The sequence below is a fragment of the Leuresthes tenuis genome, unplaced genomic scaffold (genome assembly GCF_036924035.1).
Source record: "Leuresthes tenuis unplaced genomic scaffold, fLeuTen1.0.hap1 SCAF_10, whole genome shotgun sequence".
NCBI classification, from domain to species: domain Eukaryota; kingdom Metazoa; phylum Chordata; class Actinopteri; order Atheriniformes; family Atherinopsidae; genus Leuresthes; species Leuresthes tenuis.
Genome location: NW_027325364.1, coordinates 28,250,460 through 28,271,321, shown reverse-complemented (window position 1 = coordinate 28,271,321; position 20,862 = coordinate 28,250,460). Strand labels below are relative to the sequence as shown.

General features: G+C 41.5%; 1 protein-coding gene across 1 annotated transcript in view; it reads right to left on the bottom strand.

Moving 5' to 3' along the window:
- The window catches only part of LOC140316826 (clathrin coat assembly protein AP180), a 27,386-nt gene extending 6,524 nt beyond the window's left edge, over positions 1 to 20,862 (bottom strand). The window contains exons 1-3 of the mRNA XM_072394817.1: positions 20,097 to 20,862; positions 2,176 to 2,318; positions 392 to 467 (exon numbers count right to left, since the gene is read on the bottom strand). Coding sequence (XP_072250918.1) covers positions 392 to 467; positions 2,176 to 2,318; positions 20,097 to 20,226 — 349 coding nt within the window. The 5' untranslated portion in view covers positions 20,227 to 20,862. The remainder of the gene's footprint in view (positions 1 to 391; positions 468 to 2,175; positions 2,319 to 20,096) is intronic.

Here is a 20,862-nt window from a genome sequence, read left to right as displayed (position 1 = left end):
ATCACCATGGGAGATGAGCTTATTTCCATGGAGATGGGTTTAATTAAAGGGAGCGAGGACTAGGAGCTGGAATTGGGGGTCGGTCAGGTTGGGTTCAACATTCAAGTTGGTTGTCTTAACAGCTTAAAAACTATGTCTCAAATGTGTTGAATTGAAATAGATTAGACAAGGACAAAAAATGTCAACTAGTGGATTGATATATAGGACAAATTTACTGCCAAAGAGGTGATATATTTCATAGAGTTTGTGTAGCTGTCTCCTACTCAAACAAAGAAAGTATTGTACCATCAGTGGGGCATAAATAGGTTGTTTCGTTTTGTTTTTGGGGGGTTTTAACCTCGGTAGAGGTATGCAGCCTTGCACTGCACTTGTTTAGTGTATCACCACACACCATGAGAGCCCGTCTTGTCCAGAAAGTTGCTGAGGTTGAACAAGGTGTTTCTAGATGCCAGGAACTGGAGGAATCTCTGCAGGAGAGGACACATACACAGCGTTACATTAGTCCTTTTTTATTGCTTCTTTTAATGGTTTTAAGCTAATATTCAAACATGTTGGTGGATTTTCTATGAAGCCATTCAGCCCTCTAAAAGACACTGGCAAATCTGTGGAGAAGATAAAAAAAATACAAAAGATGTCATTTAATTACATACTTGAGTTTTCCCTCTAAGTGATTAATGAATAGAGCAATATTGGAGCAGTAACGTCGCCTTCATGAGTGGGAGAGTGTGAATACTAATATTAAACAGAATGTCCTTACTCCACTGACATTTCATGCAAGTGGTTGCATGATCTCCAAGATTTCATGCAGCTTTTGTGTTATTTTAAAAGAAAAACTCAGACATGGAACCAAATATTAAGCTTTTTTTGTGAAATTTATGGATATGAGTGTGTGTGTGTCAGGGCCTCCTATTACCCTGTGTCAGGGTATCCTATTGTGATTCATGGTGGTACAAGCATATTTTGCCCTCTCTCTGTGACACCTACTGCAACGACTACAAAGGTTAAGGCTGTTGTCTTCCTGTCACTAAGTCTCTTCTGCTTTCTGTCGGGGCATGCTGGGAGAGAAATCTTCCAATCTGATGTTACCAATAGAAAAAGGAAGGCAGAGAAGGGGAAGTGTCATTTCCCTATCAGCCGCAGTTATTGTCCCTTGATCTCTCATTGAATAGTCCTGTATCAGTATTTCTCCCTCGCTTTTGTGTCAGCAGCATATCAGCAGCAGCTTGGCCAATTTGATGGCCAATAAAGGAGCATCTGTTTATCTCTCCATTGTTGCCCATTCAGAATCTTCACCTTTTTTGTTCAGCTGTCATAACATCAACTGGGTCGGGAGTTCAGCACCAGGCAGGTCCCCTCGCTAATTCCACAGCCAACAGTGCAGAGAAGACTTTCAGATAAAGAAATGGCCACTTGAACTCTTCTCATTTCATGTCCTTCTTAGGGAAAGAGGACGGTCACGGGAGGGCTGGAGTCCATCCTGGCTGCCACTGGGCGAGAAGAAGGGTCCTCTCTGGACAGGTTATGGCACTCCATTTGAGTGTGAAGACTCTTCACACTTTCAGCTCCTCAAAGATATACTTATGCATACTGCATTTAAGTTCTGTTAAAAAACTGGGTCACCTGCACTTTCAGGGAATTCGTGTTATTTCATGGTGGTAAATAGCTCATCGCTCCTATGAATTAGAACACATACATTTGACTGAACTGTTTCTTACCTTTGTAGACAGTGGATTTTTATATACAGGCTATAAATGCAATATTACAGACTCCATTGGCCACTGTAAGACTATTATCTCCAAGGTTTAGGATCATAACTGATCACAACAGTTTTTAATCGCTGATGCAGGAGTAAGAGGGGATAAAGAGTATGGAAAAAATACCCACCGATTCATAATTTCTGGTCTTCTTCATGTACTGTCAAATATAACTGTTGTCTATCTTAACCATAATAATAGTACCACGATAAGTGATTTCAGTTCCTTCAGAACATGGCTAAGTGAGCGGAGCTCAAAACAACATAACTTTAATACTTAAACTTAAACTTTAACACTTTAATAACTTAAATGCATATTCAACACAGGACCAGGATGCTATTGTGCAAGTTTTTGTGTATCTATTTGTGTATTTAGGTCCTGGTCACAGACACAGCTGAAAAAGAAAAACTTATGGTCTCACCTCGTTGCCATGCACCATGAGGTGGTGTGTGGTGATCAGGGCTTTGAAGACCACCACCCAGCTGGCATTGCCGGCCCTCTCTATCAGTGTGTCAGCCATCTGGGGAACGTTCACGTTGGTTTCCTGGGTGGCCTGGATTAGGTCTGAGAAGCACAGAGGAGAGAAGGAACAGGAGGTGAGTGATGGATATTAGCAGGGGGAGCTACGCAACACAGGTACAGACTGTGCTGAAAGCTCTCATTTCAGGTTATAAAAATAAGTGACACCAAGTTTGGGTACCTTAGTCTACTACTTTAGTTCCAGCAATGAAGTTGAAAAGGAACCCTTTATCTTTGCTTTCGGAAAGCTAAGCTAACCATCTAGCTTGACATCATACAGACTTGGTAGCAGTATGATCTTCTTAGCCAACTCTCATCAAAAACAGTAAATGAGTGGATTTTCCACTTTGTTCGACCCTTCTTATTGAAAACTGGGGCTGACATTTGAATTTTTAAACATGAATGGACCCGAGAAAAACGTTACACTGGACCATTGTCAAATATTGCACAATCAAAGTTTTCTAAGCAACAGTATAGTAATTAATTTACCATCGTGTGCATCTTATTTATGCCACTAGCTCCACTGCGAGCTGAAAAGCTTGCATTTAATCAGCATGCTTTTGATGCAAGTCATCCATACTGACATCTTTAATCAAAGACAGTCTTAGCTGTAGAGTTTCCACAGCAGGTCACAGTTAGTCTTTGAATGATTCAAATCCAACATGGAAAATTGGTTTTCTCAACCTGGCAATCGCTTATATTCGTCAGTGACCCACAAATCAAAAATCGTAATGGAAAAAAAAAATCTCGTGCCACAGGCTGTCATGGAAACTCTGCAGTACAATTGAGAGCTACATTAGTTCAATTAAAACTATATTTTATCTGATAGGAGTGCGCTCACTTTCCTGGGTGGCCTGGATCAGGTCTGAGAAGCACAGAGGAGAGGAGGAACAGGAGGTGAGTGATGGATATTAGCAGGGGGAGCTACGCAACACAGGTACAGACTGTGCTGAAAGCTCTCATTTCAGGTTATGTCAATGCAATCAGCTGCTAGGGAGATGGCAGAAGACAGATGGGTGAGAAATAACAAACAGCACTGTGCTCGAATGAATGTGATAACACCTAATGCAGACTTTGCAACAGTTCTCGGTCACTCTTCTGTTTTAAATTTCACGATGTGAACAGCGCTTCCCAAATTATTAAAAGGCTTTTACTACAGCAGGATATCGTAACTACTTTTTTCGTGCCTCATCAACTGATTACTATCATGACATTTGCTTTTTGCAGTCAAAGATCCATTCGGTGAGTTGCACAGTTTTCTTTGTAGCCAGTTTTCCGTTATTCTGAAGCGTGTTGAAATGAGCGCTTCACATTATGCAGCTTCTGCCTGGTGTGTGAGTCACTCTGGCTACTGCTTTGCTTTGTTTCCGCAGCCAGGCACTTATACCAGCACAGGCAGGCATACGAAAGAGTGGAATATTCCACAGCAGTGAGACACAGTAGGCGACTGAAATGAGAACGAGCCCCTAAGCACTGAGGATGACAGTCAATGCGTCAAAGGAACACACTGATCCTCTAAAATACTTGTTCACAAGGTCAGTAATATCAAACTAAGCTGCCCGTACAGTTATGTCTATATTTTCAGGCATTAATATGCTTTGCTGTAAGTCAGAAATGTATGTAAACACAACTGTATCATTCTGATCTGAGCCAAAATTCTAATCACAGGCATCCAATTTAAAGTAGCACCAATATGGATCAATACTAAAGCGTAATGTGGGTTTTCTTCACAGTGACACACCCACAGTACACCTGACTCTACGGAGCATTTTGGTGTCTTGTTTTAGTTTTATTGATCCCAACAGTTTCCACAAACAAGCAGCGCTTTTCAAGGAGACGCTCCATCAGTTCCAATCAACGGGCAAGAAAGTCTCATGGCTGATGAACACAGTGCATCATTAACCAGCTCAAGGGTCACACATTTGCTCCACAATGTGGAGGAAACCAAAACAGAGCTACGAAGACAGAAAATACTGAGCTTGTGGATCAGACTCCGTGTTCATGTTTCTCCGTTTCCATCGGACAGCTGGTACCACAGCTGGTACCACACGGGTGATCGAGTGATAATATGTCAGCTATACTTGTTGGCTTATTAGCATCTCAGAGATAACATTAAATGTCACATAGTTTTTAAAATGCTGCGGATATCTTTGTCAAATGTGTCATCCATCATGTTCAAATCACACTGCATTCACTGTACCCTGGAGGTGAGAAGTCACAACTCTTTTGCTTTTTCCTGTGCTATTGATTGCAAACTCCTATCAGCAGTGACATAATTCACTTAAGATAAAAATGAGATAATATGGGTCAACACTGTCTATGTCTAATTCTTTATATCCCAACTAAGATATGTCCCTTTCAAAAGCTGTTTTTATGTTTTTCCCAGTTGGAAGTTGGTAATTGGAAAAGGAAACGACCCCATATAAGAAACAGTTCTTAAGATTAGTCTGTAAAAAGCTTAAACAAGACAGTAAAATGGACTGAGAGTGAAGCCCGGGTTTATGAGGTGGATATATGACAGAGGAAATACCGTGTGCGTTTTGACTGGAGTGTAAACCTGCCCGATGGCCGTTATTCTGTAATGCTTTGTTTTAACAACCTGTTTAATACATGACTCTTAAAGAGATTGTGCCCAAAAGAGGAAACAGTACCATCTGTTCATAGGTCATTGAGAACTATTGATGTCAAGAGAGGCAGACCATGCAGAGGAGAGGTGGGGGGGGTACATTGAGTGGCAGGAAACAGGTCAGTGTGAATACTGGTGTATATTTATAGTGGGAGAAATGTGTTTTAGTGTATTTCTGAGGTATTTTGGCTAAAGCATGTCACAGAGCTTTCCATGATATCTCAGGAAATTGTGTCAACCTGTGAAATAAGGCCATAAAATATCTTCTTTACAAGCTTCAGAGAAAGAAATCAGGAGAGCCGTCCTCCACGACAAACCTCGGGGCGTGAGGAGCTACGTAAACGGACGCATGTGCAGAGTGACGGACGGAGAGCGAGAGAAAACACGACCGCCGTCAATTCTAAAGCGTTAATTCAGCGAAACAGGGCGGGCGCTCAACGACTTCTGTTGAGTCCTGAGATTCATTAAACATGTCACATCCTCGTGTGCACATTTACTGCCAGCACAGGAGAGGCAGAAGAGAGGCATCTATTGAACTTTCCTCCCGGGCTTGTTATGGAATAAATCCCCTCACACACAGTTCATGTAACACGTGGAACAGTCTGGCAAATAACAAGAAGAATAATAATAACCTGCAGTAATGAGCTAAAAGGTTTAGGAACTAAACTCTTGTTGGCTTAATTCATATAAAAAGTGAATGGGGGGGGTGTATTTTGAAGCTTTTTGGAAGGTTATGTATCCAAGGATTCTTGTGTCACAATAATATAACCTAGATGCATTTTGACATGCAGTTGTTTAGCCATCATCTACCGTTTACATCCCACAGCGAACACGTCCATATACTCAACATTCACAGCTAATCCCTTTATCAGAGCAGCAATCTGTTCAATTCCATACCATCAGCAGAGCTTTTGTTTAGTTTTTAGAACGGTTTTAAAACAGTTTTAAAACGGGAAGAGAGCTACAACAGACAGAGTCCAGTTTTACAGAATATTTGCTTACATTTTTCTTCAGAATGCTAACATCAACTATGAACCATGAAACTGTTCACCGGGACTCAGTGATCTCGGGAGGTCCATAAAGCATCCTTCACAATATCAGAACCTTTAGCCTAGTAGACATGAAGCAACGGAGCTTCAGGTGATGATGTTTGGAACAAAATTTTAGTATTTTCAAGCAGCCACAAAGACTCCATCTGTCTCTGAGTGACATCCCAGTGAGGACCAGTTAACACATTTTCAGGACTTTCTCTAACTTACTGATTCATTCCATTTTCTGGCAAATATGGTTTGTTTTACCATTGAAAGAAAACCTGTAAACCTGTGAAGTATCGGTGTAGAAACATGAATGTTGCACAAATGCATTTACTTTTCCTTTGACAGTCAAGCTGCAAGCCTGCTGGCTCTTCTGCTTCCTCTGTCATGCTTTCATCATTCAGTAATAATGGCTGTGCATTTCCTCTTCAATAGTAAGACAGCTGGCACGCACACATAGACAAACATGGACATGCTCTCACACACACACACACAGCATGTAAAAGGATCATCCCTACAAGGCTGATGAGTCAGCAGACTGCATCATCCTACGCTTTTCATCTGTCTGTCTCTTTCTGTCTGTCTGTCCGTCTCACTCTCTGCCCATTTCTCTTTGTATTTCCCTTTACGAGGGTCAGAGAGGCAAAAGTCAAAGCTACTCCTTCTCCATAAATAGGTGCCTCGTGAGCATAAGGCAAGTTTTCACCCTTTTGGCATCTCTCCTATTTTGTTGCCACACGACTAAGTCTGATTAATTTTTTCAGGGTCAGTACGACACGACAACCAAAATGAAGGTGTAAAACAATCCAAGTTGTGCAACAATTAAGAAATAGGACCCAAAAAAGAGAAGAAGAAGAAAAAAATAGGCATGCATAAGGAAAAAAAACGTTTGTCTCATCTCACTGGAGTAATTCCATCCATAGGCTTGGTGAGCTCAAAACATTTTCATTTTTTTCTGTAAAGGCAGTGGCTTTTTTACAGCCACAAAGCCCATCTCTCTCACCTTTGACCTCTTTGGTACATCTGTGATTAATCCGCCTCTAGCCTGCTCTGTGACTTTTGGTGGTCTGCCCTTCCTAGGCAGGCTGGTGTGTTATGGTGCCATATTCTTTAAATTTTCTAAGAACAGAATAAATGCTCTGATGGATATCCAGAGTTTTCTGTATATCTATTCATAATTCAAGCCTAATCTGTATTTCTACAGAACCATGTCTCTGACCGGACAGCACCTTGCTCATCTGGCTTGCTAGCTGGTGCCCTTTATTTAGCAGACTGAAGCCTTTCACAACAGCTGTTTGTTGATGTGTGTACTGAGATCGTGCCAAACCTAGATCACACACAGGAGGATTCAAATGATTCTATTCCGTAACTTCTGAAAGAGAGTGAAAGCACAAGACCGGACCTAAGTGAAAAACAAAGGATGTGAATACATCTGAACACAATGCTTTTCTATCTTTGGTTGCAAAGGAGGTGAGGAATGAGGTACCGCAGCTGCAGCATCATTTTTTCAAGAGCTGACAAAACTGAGCGTGATGAATCTTTCATGAACTCACACCTCAGTGAATGTGCTAAACAAAGAAAGATCAGTTTGTTTGAAAATGTGCAAGATGAAGGCTTTGGAGCTATTTAAACATGCAATAGGACACAATCCTAATCAGGCAGCAAGAGGGAAAAATGGAGGGAGTGCTCTGATTGAGATGCTGAGCAACACTTCAGCAGGAACCCCTGACTCACCGTCTCCTCCCCACCTTCCCTCTTAATTATTTGTATGCACGAGTATGAGTAAGAAGGAGAGACACAGGAGGCGTAGTGCGGGCAAGGTGGAGTGCTAGCACACACAGATAGTCACGCTGACTAACAATTACCCTGTATTTGCACGTTTGGTTCCAAATCACATTTACGTCAGAATTCTGCAGAAGGAATCAGCTGCCTGACTGAATGCTTGATGCAGTGCTACAATAATGTGGCTCTACAGTGCAGCCTGACACAGGCATCTTAATAACAGGCCGAGCCTTGCTCATAATCGAGATTCTTGGTCAAAAAATTGCAGTCCCCGGGCCAGACCTTATTCTTTATACCCAACAGCATGAGCACACACACAAAATGACATCTGCTTTTACCTGCTGCGGCTGTAGGAAACTGCTTTGTAGGAAAAAATATGATAATGAGAAAAATAAAAATCCAAACAAACAAATCATAACGTAATAGAATAATACAAATTTGTTTTGCTTGAGCATTTGCAAAGCAGGTTACTATGCAGTGGAGCTGGACTCAAAGTCTGCATTCCAAGCTACGTGTTAGTGGCAGATCAGTGAGAATCTGCCAACATCGGGTTTTAGATGTGACAAAAATAAACATCGGTAGTTTATCTCATCTTCTGTTCAGTATCTCTGTAAGTGCCTACCCTTTTCCACACAGTTTCCCATGAAGGCTTCCCATATGGTTCTGTGTAACAAGCTACAGTAGCTATAGTATCTGCTGGAGCCTATCTCAGTTGCCATCAGGCTGTAACGTAGCTCTCATGCAGATGGAGCAAAACTGCTAACAGCTAAGGGGCTCTATATGGTTGATATAATGTGGACGATGTGACTATGTGACATTTATGTTGCAGCTTGACAGGAGGCTAACAGTCTCCCATGCTGCGGTCCCACTGTCACATGTGTCCTTCAGTAAAAGCCTGAGGAGTTTTTAGCTGTTACACAAGGTTATTCATAGCATGAAGGTCATAATAGACTCCACACTCTTGTGCACATTTATTATCTTAGTATAAACATACACACACTCATATGTATTCATCAGTTTTCTTTCTATGTCTTATGACTGCAGCACCTGCAGTTTGTCACAGATGTGACATGTTCATGTTCACCGCCGTGTGTGCTTGTTAAAAGCTGAGAGGGGAAAAGAAGAAGTGTCAGGCCTAAACAACTATCTATAGCAGATGACCAGTATCTGAAAGGGATGTTCTTAAGAAATGGGGGGAAGAAAAAATGTCCAAAAAAGACCTGACTCAAGACCTGAGAGATACATTTAACCCCTCAGTCCATCTACTATTGGCCCAAGCTTTATCAGAAATGGTCCCTATGCAAGGGAGGCCATCAAGAGGCCATTCTTAAGGGAGGGAAACGGGGAGAAAAGGCTGAGCCATGGCAAATTATTCAAAAACTGGTCTGAAAATCTGTGGCAACGCACCTCATGGAGTCATGAATCCAAATTTGAAATTTTTGGTTCAAATCATTGTCAATATGCATGGCGGAGCCCAAGAGAAATACAGCAGTGAGTGTCTACGTTGTTGAATTTGACGGAATTATGAACAGAAAAGTTCTGTCAGCTTTTGATTCCACATGCAAAATCTTCTGATGGCTATGGGCCTAATTTTTCAGCATGACAAAGAGCACAAACAGTCATGCGGTAAAAGCATACCTCCATAGAGAAACGCACGATTCAACACTTCCAGTCATGAACTCGCCTCCCCAGAGCCCTGACCTAAACATTACTAAAGCAGTGTGGGATCATCTTGTTAGAGAACACAATAAAAGAGCAGCCAACAACCAAAGGAGAGCTCTGGAATGTCCTTGAAGAAGCTTTAAGGACTATTACTGAAGACTACTCGACAAGAAAGCTTGTCTAAGAGGGTTCGGGCTGTGGTCATACCAAATACTGACTTTCAAGCTGGTTAGACTTGCTGTATTTCCATTTAAGTTTGCACGTTTTAATAAATTGCTGCACATATTTGCCATTTTCCTAGCAATTTATGAAGAAATGAGGGACCTTTTGCACAGTACTGTATGTAGACTGAGAGCTTCTCCCACTCTGCTGTGTCCTGCTGACCCACACGGTGTCAGATAACTGCCACTGAACACCACATCAGGATAGCCCTCCAGGCCTGCCACACCCCACAACACTCAGCACAACTCCAGTTTCAACTTGCAGCCTGTAACGCATCAATAGCTGTAAGTGATATCAAAGCCACTGTGTGTGAGTAAAACAAGCCGAGCACGAATGCGCCGCAGAACACATAGAAGAAGGTATGGAGGCCCGCTACACAACACAGACACACACAGTATCCTTTTCCTGTTTTTTATAGATCAACTTTCTTTTTACAAATGAACAGACACCACTGGGGACAAGCCAAGGGGGTTTCCAAGGCAACAGGCTCTTGGATTTGCAGGATGCAGTAAAATTCCTTTGAAATCATCTTGACAGCAGCAAACTGAACGGGTCATGTTGCCAAAGCCAGATGTATGTGAGTCATACCAGCCCTCTGAATCCAGCACTGAATTCAGATGAATACTGCTCATTAAACATCATGTCGCCTCCGTGCTGTGCATTTCTGTGACCTTCATTTAATCCATGTTTGACTGAATGACTTGCATTGTCAATTATGACAGACAGTCTTATCATTTATTAGTACGTCTTCCCCGTGTGTACAAAATACGGAGGCACGTTGCATTGCTGATGCAGTGTTGAACTACACATGAATGGACCACTAATGCATGCTGTTTATTTTTAGCTCCTCTCACCCTAAAGCAACATACAGGGAGAGAGAAAAAAGTACCCAGAATGCACCGTGCCCAAGCGTAAAACAGCATCATTGTGGCGCGGCAGCCAAGCAAAAAGGGAGCCAATGGGATGCAGACACTGTGGAGACTAGAAGTGACATCGTAAGAATAAGCTGGCATCCCATAGATGCTGCTGCTGCTGCTGCTGCTGCTGCTGCTGGGCACAGATATCAGGACTGTGCTGGCTTCATGTGGACTGTTTGGTCCTGTGCTGTGTACATCTGTAGTAAAATCACACATTCATGCGGTTTCCTTTTATTCATTAAACCATTTTCAGCTTTGATAATGTGTCAGAGAAAAATGATCCACTCCCATCTGCTGGAACGTTATCAGGCATCCCCCTGTCATCACACACAACCTCTCAGAAATTCTCCGTTGCTGTATTGTTAGGATATAATAGGATTCTGAGCCATTCTGTTGACAGGTTGACAGGAACAAAGCCAGCGCATGGCTAACGTGTACCAGCTATTCTAGGCAGGATACGAGCATTTAGGGAAAAGAAGTAAGTCACAAGTTTAGGCTGTGTTATTCAGTGAGGGAGCGAGAAAGCAAACAAGTCAACAAGAAACTCTATACTATATCCAAAAACTATGTGACTCCCTTTTCAACCTTTTATAACTGTTAGGATTTTAACATGTTCAGTTCGGGCGCTCAAGGGAACGCTCCAATAAGGGTCTCAACTGTGTCTCCTCATCGGTACTGAAGAACCCATAATCTTATAGAATCAGGACAGGAAGATCTTAGTGTGTGGTGAGGACAGCGGAAAGGGTGATTGGAGCCACATACCTCCCCCCAAATGAGATATATGCTGGCCGACTTTAAAGAGAAGCCAGCTGTATCGTGAAGGATGCCACCTGGACAACTGTTTACCCTTCTTCCATCCAGATACGGAGCAATCAAAACATGCACAGACAGACTTCAAAATAGCTTTTGGACACTACCTGCTCAGACAACATGCACATAACTGATAGTCTGTTGATCTATTTGCCTGTTTTAGATGTTTACTGATCTATCTGAATGAGTTCACACTATGAATTGATGATAACCGCTAAGAGAGCTGCCAAGAACTGTTCTTCACCATTTTTATAACAATGAACTTAAAGTTACTGCTACTACATATACCACGCAAGTTATTTCTACGGTGAAACCATTGTTTGGTGTGGTAACCCCTCATTTTCGACTGGTTTTATGCAACAGAAATATCATAATCACCAGAGTTCATCAAAGAAATAATGTAATAATAATAGTCTACACCTGTGAATGACTTTGGAACTGCTGATTTGGGAGAGACTGCTGCAGCTCATCATTTTGTGTTGTTGGAGTTTCATACCGTACCTAATGAAAAAATGAGAAAACAACTACTGCAACTGTTGTTGCATTCAGGTTCTTAAAATGCTGCGCCGTGCCTAGCATAAAGATTAGCTCTAATAGCATTACCTACTGTAAAAGGGCCATAATGGGTCATAATGGTAAAATGTTCAAATTAACCATGGCCAAGGCTTCGACAAAAGTGGCAAACATATGTAAAAGTAATACCTGTGAGGAAGAAGCTCAGACTTCTGACTGCTCTTGATTATTGGTTTTCAAGGTATTTTCCCAACTTGTGTGTTAGGCGGTCAGCTGTCAGCTTGTCACAGAGTTTTGACTAGTGGAAACAGGCAAATTAGCTCCCAGGCAGTGGCTGGTGCATAGTAGGCTTACTTAAGTTGGCCAATCATATGTGAATATGGGCTTCAGAATAATTCTTCAAACTATTAGTGGCACAAAGGTACAAAGTTGTTTTTGTGTATATGTATCAGACAACATATTGATGAGTTGTGCAAAATGAACCACAACCTTGTTTGTCAAAGCATGTCTTTTCCAGAAGCAGAGTAAGAGGTTTACATTTAGGAGTTACCTTAATGAACCGTGCTTAATGGCTTTGGTGAAAACTGTCAGTCTAACCCAACAACTTCTGTTGGAGTGGCAGTAGAACTTGATAAATAATCTTTTGTGCATTAAATATTTGGATTTGTCATCTTCCACCAGGAAAAAATAAAAAGGTATTGAGGAAATTTGAAAACATAAATTCTGGGAGCTGTACAGTCGGGTTCACACATGAAAAATGTTGGAAATCAGACACTAAAATTTCTCTTGAGTATCATACAGATATACTATTTTTATTATGTTATGTGCTGAGGCAAAACTCAGCAGTCAGACAGAGAAATGCCACCGTGGGAAACGCTCGCCTCGCTGCATTACTGATATGCTGCCAGGGTCCAGGTGTGCCCCTTAAATGTTTGAGCCTCTGGAAAGGCTGTTATTTACCTGCATACCAAGACAAAGGTCTGTTTACCTGCACCCTGCCCAGAATACACAGCTGGACTAGCATGTTAATGTTTTTAGCCTCAGAGTAGCATGCTTAAGGGCATTACAACATATAAGGAAAATCAGGCAAAGGGCTGAGAGGCAGCGAGAGGGAGGAACATTTGAACTATCTGAATCATCTGCTCGGATTTAAAAGTTTAAGAGTACTGGAGATAATGGTGTAATATCAGCCTAGTGAACCGTCGTTGACTCAGCTCATTAATCTGGACACACACTGATGGTAGGACAGTCTGCCTCCCACACTGTTTGACACTAGAGAGACATTCTGAGGCTTTCAAAGATAACTGCCATAAGTGCAGGGCTGCAGCACATGCTGAGCTCTCTCAACAACTTCCTTTAATGTTCACTGCAACTGTCCTTTAGGAAGACTGTGTATTCTGTGAGTATACAGGAGAGAGAAAGAAAGAGGAGCAGAGTGGGAGTAAAGATGGGGTGCGGGAGTCAGGATGAAGAAAAAGGCCACCACAGTCCAGACCAAGCACACATCAGAAATTTGTACAGCACATCAGTTCGGAATTAGTTTTCGGTTAGTCCATACACAAAACATGAGAGCTCACATGTGGCAGAGGAGGAAGAAGATAATGACACGGCTCATCAAGTAGCAACAATCAGCCAAAAAAATATCAAAGGTCAAAACTATGACATTGTAAATGAGCCGGAAAATGGTTTGCACGCTTAAGAGAAACCCCTGTCGTACTGCATGAGAACTTAATTCTAAAAGTTACTCTCTCTAAATGATGAAGAGGAGAGAGTGTGAGGAAAAGCTTATGACCTTAACCGTGTTTGACTCAAAGCTTGGACATGCATATTTGCCTGCTGAACTGGCACACTGGTTTATTCATGACTTCACAGCAGACAGATGCAACAGGAGGAATGTGAAAGGTATACAGGAGCAGTCTGTGCTCCCATTCAGCTAAAATAACCAACCTCGCTGGATGACATTTAGTGATTCGACAGGACAATGATTCCAAATAAACAGCAAAGGAAACCAAAGAGTCTGCCAAAGAGTAGAGTGTCCCTCCACGATGTCCTCTTTTGGGATAGCCCTATTTAATCTGGATAATTCTTTTCAATTTAATGTCCTCCGACAGCAACAAGCTGTCATATATATAGGTAAAATAAAGGTCAAATGGACACCTTTTAAGACAGAGATTATAAGTCACAGAATGCTAACTGTGAAGCAGCGGCTAGCAATTTCAGAGAGGATCCACCCTCGTATTCATGACTCAACAAGCAGAGGTGCTACAAAGCATGTTCATTTGTACCAGTTTCACTTCTATTCTCCAGCCATGAAGAAAAATAAAAAAGAAACTGCACTTCCATTTGAATATCTTGTCCAAGCTCGAAAAGACAACAGCCTATTTCCATTCTGATGAAGCCATTTTCCATTTGATAGCTAAACGTATTGTGTATTAAAATCCTATGTCCACGGATGGTTATCGAAGACAAAAAGAGTTTATATTTTCTTTGGCAAAAGATGCTACAAGCTTGATGTTTTCAAGGGTTTCTACAGACCCCAGAAATACACAAGTAATTTGACAATTTTAAAGGTATTCACTCTCTCTGCGCTTCTTAAGCCAATGAAAGTAGCTATCATGTAAAAGCATCATGTAAAACAGATAAAAAAAACATATATTCATGCTCTATCTCAGCTACAGAAAAAAAATCTGCCCAGTAACATCTGTAAAACTGGCCAATCAGCATGTCAATCTACAAAAAAGTTAACCTTTTCTTCTTCGTCTCTAATAGTGGTCAGCAAACAGCTTATTTATGTATTACTGCCACCTTCTTGATTGGAGTGTGTTACATGCTAAAAACCTTTTCACGTTTTTTTTCTTTTTGTCATGATAATGTCCACTAATCAAAGCGAGTAAGTATGAAGTTATGAGTTGTTTGAGTGCCGGTTTATGTTGTACATCCCATTTCTTTGATTGCTGTAATTTCTATTGCTTTCTAATTGTGGCTTTCCAGTGCAATGCCAGGTGAAAAAGATGGAAATTCCTGTTGTTCTGTGCCTTTCTTCATAACTTTAAGCATTTTGTTCCTATAAAATATCAGTGTATTTGTAAGATGATTCACAGAGGAAGTGCTGCATTTAGATTAGGTTCGGGTTTTGCAGAACCTGCATCATGGGAGCAAATGGCAATGCTCAGAAATCCCGCAGGAGAGAGTAGGAGCGGCATTAAGAAAACTGTCCCCCACAGGGCTCTGTCCTGGACAACCTATGAATGTGGCCTGAGTCATCAAATCTGTACGCATCTTTAATCCATTCTCAGTGCATTCACACCTGTAATCAGTGCTGTCTGCTTGTGATCAGATCACTCAGGAAGTATGTTTGCACCAGGTCTGAATAGCCCCAATAAGACCATCATCAGTCTGTCTCTCAAATGTGGTAACACATTCATGGTGACTCATGTCGTGATAACACCCTTGCAGCCAAAGAGGACTCAGCATGTTGTTTATGTTTCTCATAACTCGCCGTCCTGCTTGCTCCCCCTCACCAACACACACATACACACACACAGCAGGTAAGATATCCTGCTTTAGCCCTAAGCAGAGCAAAATCACATCTCTGTGTTAAAATAAACTGTTAATTGGAGTGACTAGATTCAGAGTAGCAGTGGAGATGGTGATAATTATTTCAGAAAATACAGGCAGAATCTGAGCCGCAACCCTTCATCGGTGAAGTGGTTATCGTGAGTAATGTGCAGCAAGTTTAAATATTGCGTGGATGTGAAGAGGAGAGAGTGGGGGACATGATGCCGTGGCAACGATTTTCTAAAACATAACCTTCAAACCAAGTCATTTCCTGATACTCCTAACTGCAGGAGGATTAAGATGTTCGGGCAACAGGAGTAGCATCAGATAAAGATGGAGACTATTAGGAGCAGAAGGAGTGGTGGTGCTTGTTGTTGGAAAGTGAGATATCTTCATTTGGCCGACATTCAATTCCTGTCTCACCGGTATTCTAGTCGTTTCCCTCTGGCCTGCAGACGCTCTGCATTTCTAAACACTAGGAAAAAGTTGTCATTCCAACCAAACCAGGAACATGACACGGTCCAGCATCATTGTCCTGCAGTCGTAGAGAAGTAAGGTACAAAAAGTGAATGACAGTTGATGCATTTGCCTGATGTTGTGATAGCCACAAAGTCCAGTCAGTTCAGACGGACAGAATCACTGCAGTATCTTGAATGCACCCATGATGAATTAATAGTATGAAATATGGAGATATTTCTCGACTCAGCTACCGGTATATCTTTAAAATTTCAATATTTCTAACAAAACAGTCTGACTCTCTTTCCACATAACACATGTACTTCTGTCCAACATTAATGGATAATAATGATTTGAAATGTTCCCTGAAATGCGTTCCCTTTGTTCTGAGTAGTGACCGTGACGCCAATTCAGGCACTCGACTCACAGCTGCATCTCCTCCCTTGCAGCATCCTGTTCCTGTTTCTCCACAAAAACGCTCACATTCACACGGGCTAAGTCTAAAGATGATAGCTGAGGCATACAGGCATCTTTTTGTGAATGTACACGCATGCCCACACAAATGCAAAGGTGCTTACAGCAGTGCAAGTTTAACATATTCGGAACTGATATTCGGAGCACGCAGGTTGTTCGACAGTCTGCTACAGCCAAAGCTCTAAGAGTTTTGAACATGTCCAGTCTGCAATGCAGTCATCCTTCAGGTCTTTAGAATAAATAACACATTAGTCTGAAAATTATTGGCAAGACACAAAACAACTGCTTGCAGTGACAGATAATGGTAAGTTTTAGGGTATAGAATGATCAAGGTTGACTTCAGGACATATTATCCAAGACGCATGTCTGCTGATATTCTCCTGCCAGAATAAATGCTGCCTTGGGATTTTTTTGCATTTTCTTTGGTCTATCTGTCTGAGACTTTAGAACTGCAGCATGACTTGGCTGACTGTTACTGTTACTGGGTGTTACTTGAACCAGACTGACACACATCAGGCTGTCAGCAGGGAGATCTTTTAAACAGAGAAAACCATTCAACGTGTTTTTCTTTTGGAAGGAAATGTTTGAGCGATAGACTGGGGTCAAATAAAGGTTCATTACGATATGTCCTGCATGTAATCGCTCTGATAACAGACAGGCCAACAACAGCATCTAATGGATGTCTCCAACAATCGGTGGAACACACTAAAAGCTATCTTATAGTCATCTCAATCGATCGGTCACGTTTCAGGCAGACCTAGGAGGAGCTTTTATGTTAGGAAGACAAAATGTCAACCTCTGGAGTGAAATAAAAATCTCATAAGGAAACAATCAGTCATTTTTTGAGCATCTTAATACAGCATAATCCAAATAAGATCATAATTTTTAATACATTCAGGGGCCAGCAATGTAAGTGTGCAAACTACAAGAATCATGGTGTATACTGGGTATCCATCCATCCATCCATTTTGTAAACCAGCCTAATCTAATCTAGGTCTTTAGTTTATCCCAAACAAGCCACTGGGCAAGAGAAGGGGTACACTTTGGACAGGTTGCCTGTCCATCACAGAGGCAAACAATCACCAAATAACTTAACATCCATGTTTTTGAACATTGCTAGGAAGCTGGAGTACCCAGAGAGAGAAAGCACTTCACACAGTAAGATTCCAGCTGGGATCTGAACCAGGAAACCTCTTGTTCAAAGGCAACACTACTAATCACCACACCACCATGGCCCCTGGTATACAGGGTGTAATGACTCAATAGTGGTCAAGCACGTTGATTTCAGACAGATGATTAGGATATAGGATTTGTTGTGCTGTGATTTTCTACCACTCACCTGTGATTTAACACTACATATTCTAGTCTGGACACAACAAAACCATTGGACTGATTTCTCCCGCTGTTTTTGAGTTGACTTGCTGCCACTTCTTCAGACTTCACACAGGCAAAACAGGAATGTACAAGAACACAATAGCTCTACTCATGTGACACAACCATCTTGGTGTAACTGGGTCATCTGTGCTGAGCTGTTGCTCAGAAAATTACACAGACCTGAATGACTTGTCTGGGATGACCTCTAAGTTAAACACATCTCCCTTAATCAATGTCTTCTTCTCTGTTCCCAGCTATAAATTCATTTTCCCCTGGTAACTTCACACCCTTTTAGCCTTCTTTTGATGTAGATATGGGATGCCACAGCAATCTGGTCAGACAAAAATATTTGAAATGGCCGCTGCCTCTTTAACATCACATTACATTGTTGTAATTACCCCACTTATGCAATGTCGAGGGAAAGTCCGTTAACTCCTTGAAAAAGTTCTTGGAAGTTCAGAGCACAAATCAACCAATTCTCAAACCAAAATTGAGAACTAAAACGTTTAAATTAAACGTTCTCTAAATTCAGTTGAAGATATCCATGACTAAACTAGTAGAAAACGCTAGCTTAAAAGTGCTGTGAACTAAGCAAACGACATGGGTGTTAGCATAGCAGCTAATGTACGTCTTTAATCAAAAACACAACCCGCCACTATGAAGATATGGGAGAATTTTTCTCTTTTATGCAACAAACTTCATTCTATCACGGGCTGTATATAAGAAATGACTTAACAACCACTGAGCCTCCGTGACGTCACACATTGCTGTGTGAACTGCCATTTTTATGCCTTGGCTAATGTGATTTTGGAGCCATATTTGGACGACAAACTGGAAGAGTATGACCAAGCTTAGCTGAATAATGAACACGAGGCTATGGCACCTGTGAGGTTAGCGCCCTACAAACTTCCAATAACTGATTCCACAATGGCATTAGCTGTTGGAAATAGAATGTAGAGCAAATGGTTTAATGTCTGAGGACAACTATCTTTGTTATTTTTCAAATATGTTCACTACATAAAAGCCTATTTTGCGTACTGAATATATAGCATCATTACGAGCCTTTTTGTACTATCCTACCAAATAAGCTAGAGCAGGTAGTGTTATTTCCAAAGACATTCTCTCCCACCTTTTTCTTTTTTTTTTTGTCCCTGTCAGAATAAAGAAAAAATAATCCAAAAAAGATCTTGGTTATCACGTTAAATGTAAGTTCCATTGAGCTTTTAAATGTTTTCAGTAACAGTTTTTGGCCTAATCTCCACATATTTATTGTTAAATATCCTTAAAGGTAAATCAAAGTCAGTCAAATTAAGCAATACAACTGGAGTATGCTAAGTTCTAAATTTCAATTTCAATTTCAAATGCAGTGCAGTTTTGAGACATGCTGCATTCGTGTGCATCTGAAAGAAGTTCCTTCTAGCATCCAAATACTGAGGAAGCCTGAGGAGGTTCACATACCCGGGCACTCCTTTTATTATGTCAACTGTCTAATACTTTGTGCATTTTCACATTTCACTCAACTTGAATGCTGAGCATGAATAGTGACTGTAATAAGACATTGTGCCCCAACAGGAAATAAAGCCCCATTGAACCCTTTCCACAAAATTTGCACCCCTGCTTTCTTTTGAGCCTTTGAAGGTGAAGTGGCACTCCTCCATCTTTTCACTCTCTTGTTTGGACAAATCAATAAATCAACAAACTGCACCACAAGAAATATGTGACACGTAGCAAATACCTCTTATATGTCTCTCTTATCAGGCAAGGCAAAATCAGCTGTGTTTTTACTTGTACAACACAACATTTAACCTTTTTAAATTATGCATTCCCAAGCACCGGAGCCACATGGAGGGGTGACAGTCTCCACACAGCACGACTTACAGTAAGTATCTGGTTTAAGGCTTTGTGGCATTCCTCTGACTCTATGGCACAAACGGGAAAAGAAGCTCCACTGTAATTAGGTAATGAGTTCTGTTTGTTTGACGCCTTACATTAAATTAGTTGCAGTGGATTCAAGGAGCACTGGCTTGAGTAAGTGTGTGTGTGTGTATGCATGTGTGAATATGAGCATATACTCCTGTATGAAACCAGTGAGGCACATTGACACACAGTGGTGGTATAGAAGGGGGTGTGGGGGGAGACCGTGATGACTTTGGTGCATGGCCTAGTTGTTCATGATAAGGATAGATAGATAGATAGATTAGATAGATAGATAGATAGATAGATAGATAGATAGATAGATAGATAGATAGATAGATAGATAGATAGATAGATAGATAGATAGATAGATAGATAGATAGATAGATAGATAGATAGATAGATAGATAGATAGATAGATAGATAGATAGATAGATAGATAGATAGATAGATAGATAGATAGATAGATAGACAGACTTACATTCCAGGTGCTTTTTCTTTGGGGCTGTTTGTTCATGTGTAGTGGCTTTACACACCGCCCGGGACACCTCGGATCCCGTCAGGCTGTACTGAGCCGCGGCGATGCGGTCCGTCAGTGTCTGCCCCGACATCTTCTATCCGCTGAGTCCAACCTCGACTACTAGGCGTCCAATATGGTCCTACTTTCCAAGGAACTCCAACTGATTTGATTGCATAACAACTGGAAGTGGCCGATTCCCACTCAGTTCTGTTGGATCTGCATGCGTTTCTGGAACAATCATGAACTGACTTTCTTGCCTGAGGGCCAGTGTCTTCACACAGTTGTAGTCTATAGACTAAATGGGCGAAAGCATCCAACAGCAAAGCACTATTCCAAGTCTTAAACGTGGGTTTTTCAGTTTATTGCAGAATAATTTCTTACTGTAACGCCTTCCTGACAAACCGTCCTCTCCGGATGATGCTCGTCGCTGCCAACCCCTCCTCCCTATCTTCCTTCCTCCAGCCTCCTGGTTAATCCTCACCACAACCACCACTAGCAGCAGCCCAATAGTCCCTGTGTATCAGCGGTGCGTGCAGGGCAGCATCAGACCCCGACTGGCACCATCATCGCCCACCATAAGCAGCAGTTTTATCCTCCTCCACCAGCCCCCTTTTGTGGCCTGTAAGCACGGGAAATATGCGCTTCGAGCCGGGTCGTTGGATGACGGTGTCTTCGGCAAATTTACATCCTTCCACTTATTTAATTATTAACGTATTTATATTTCTCC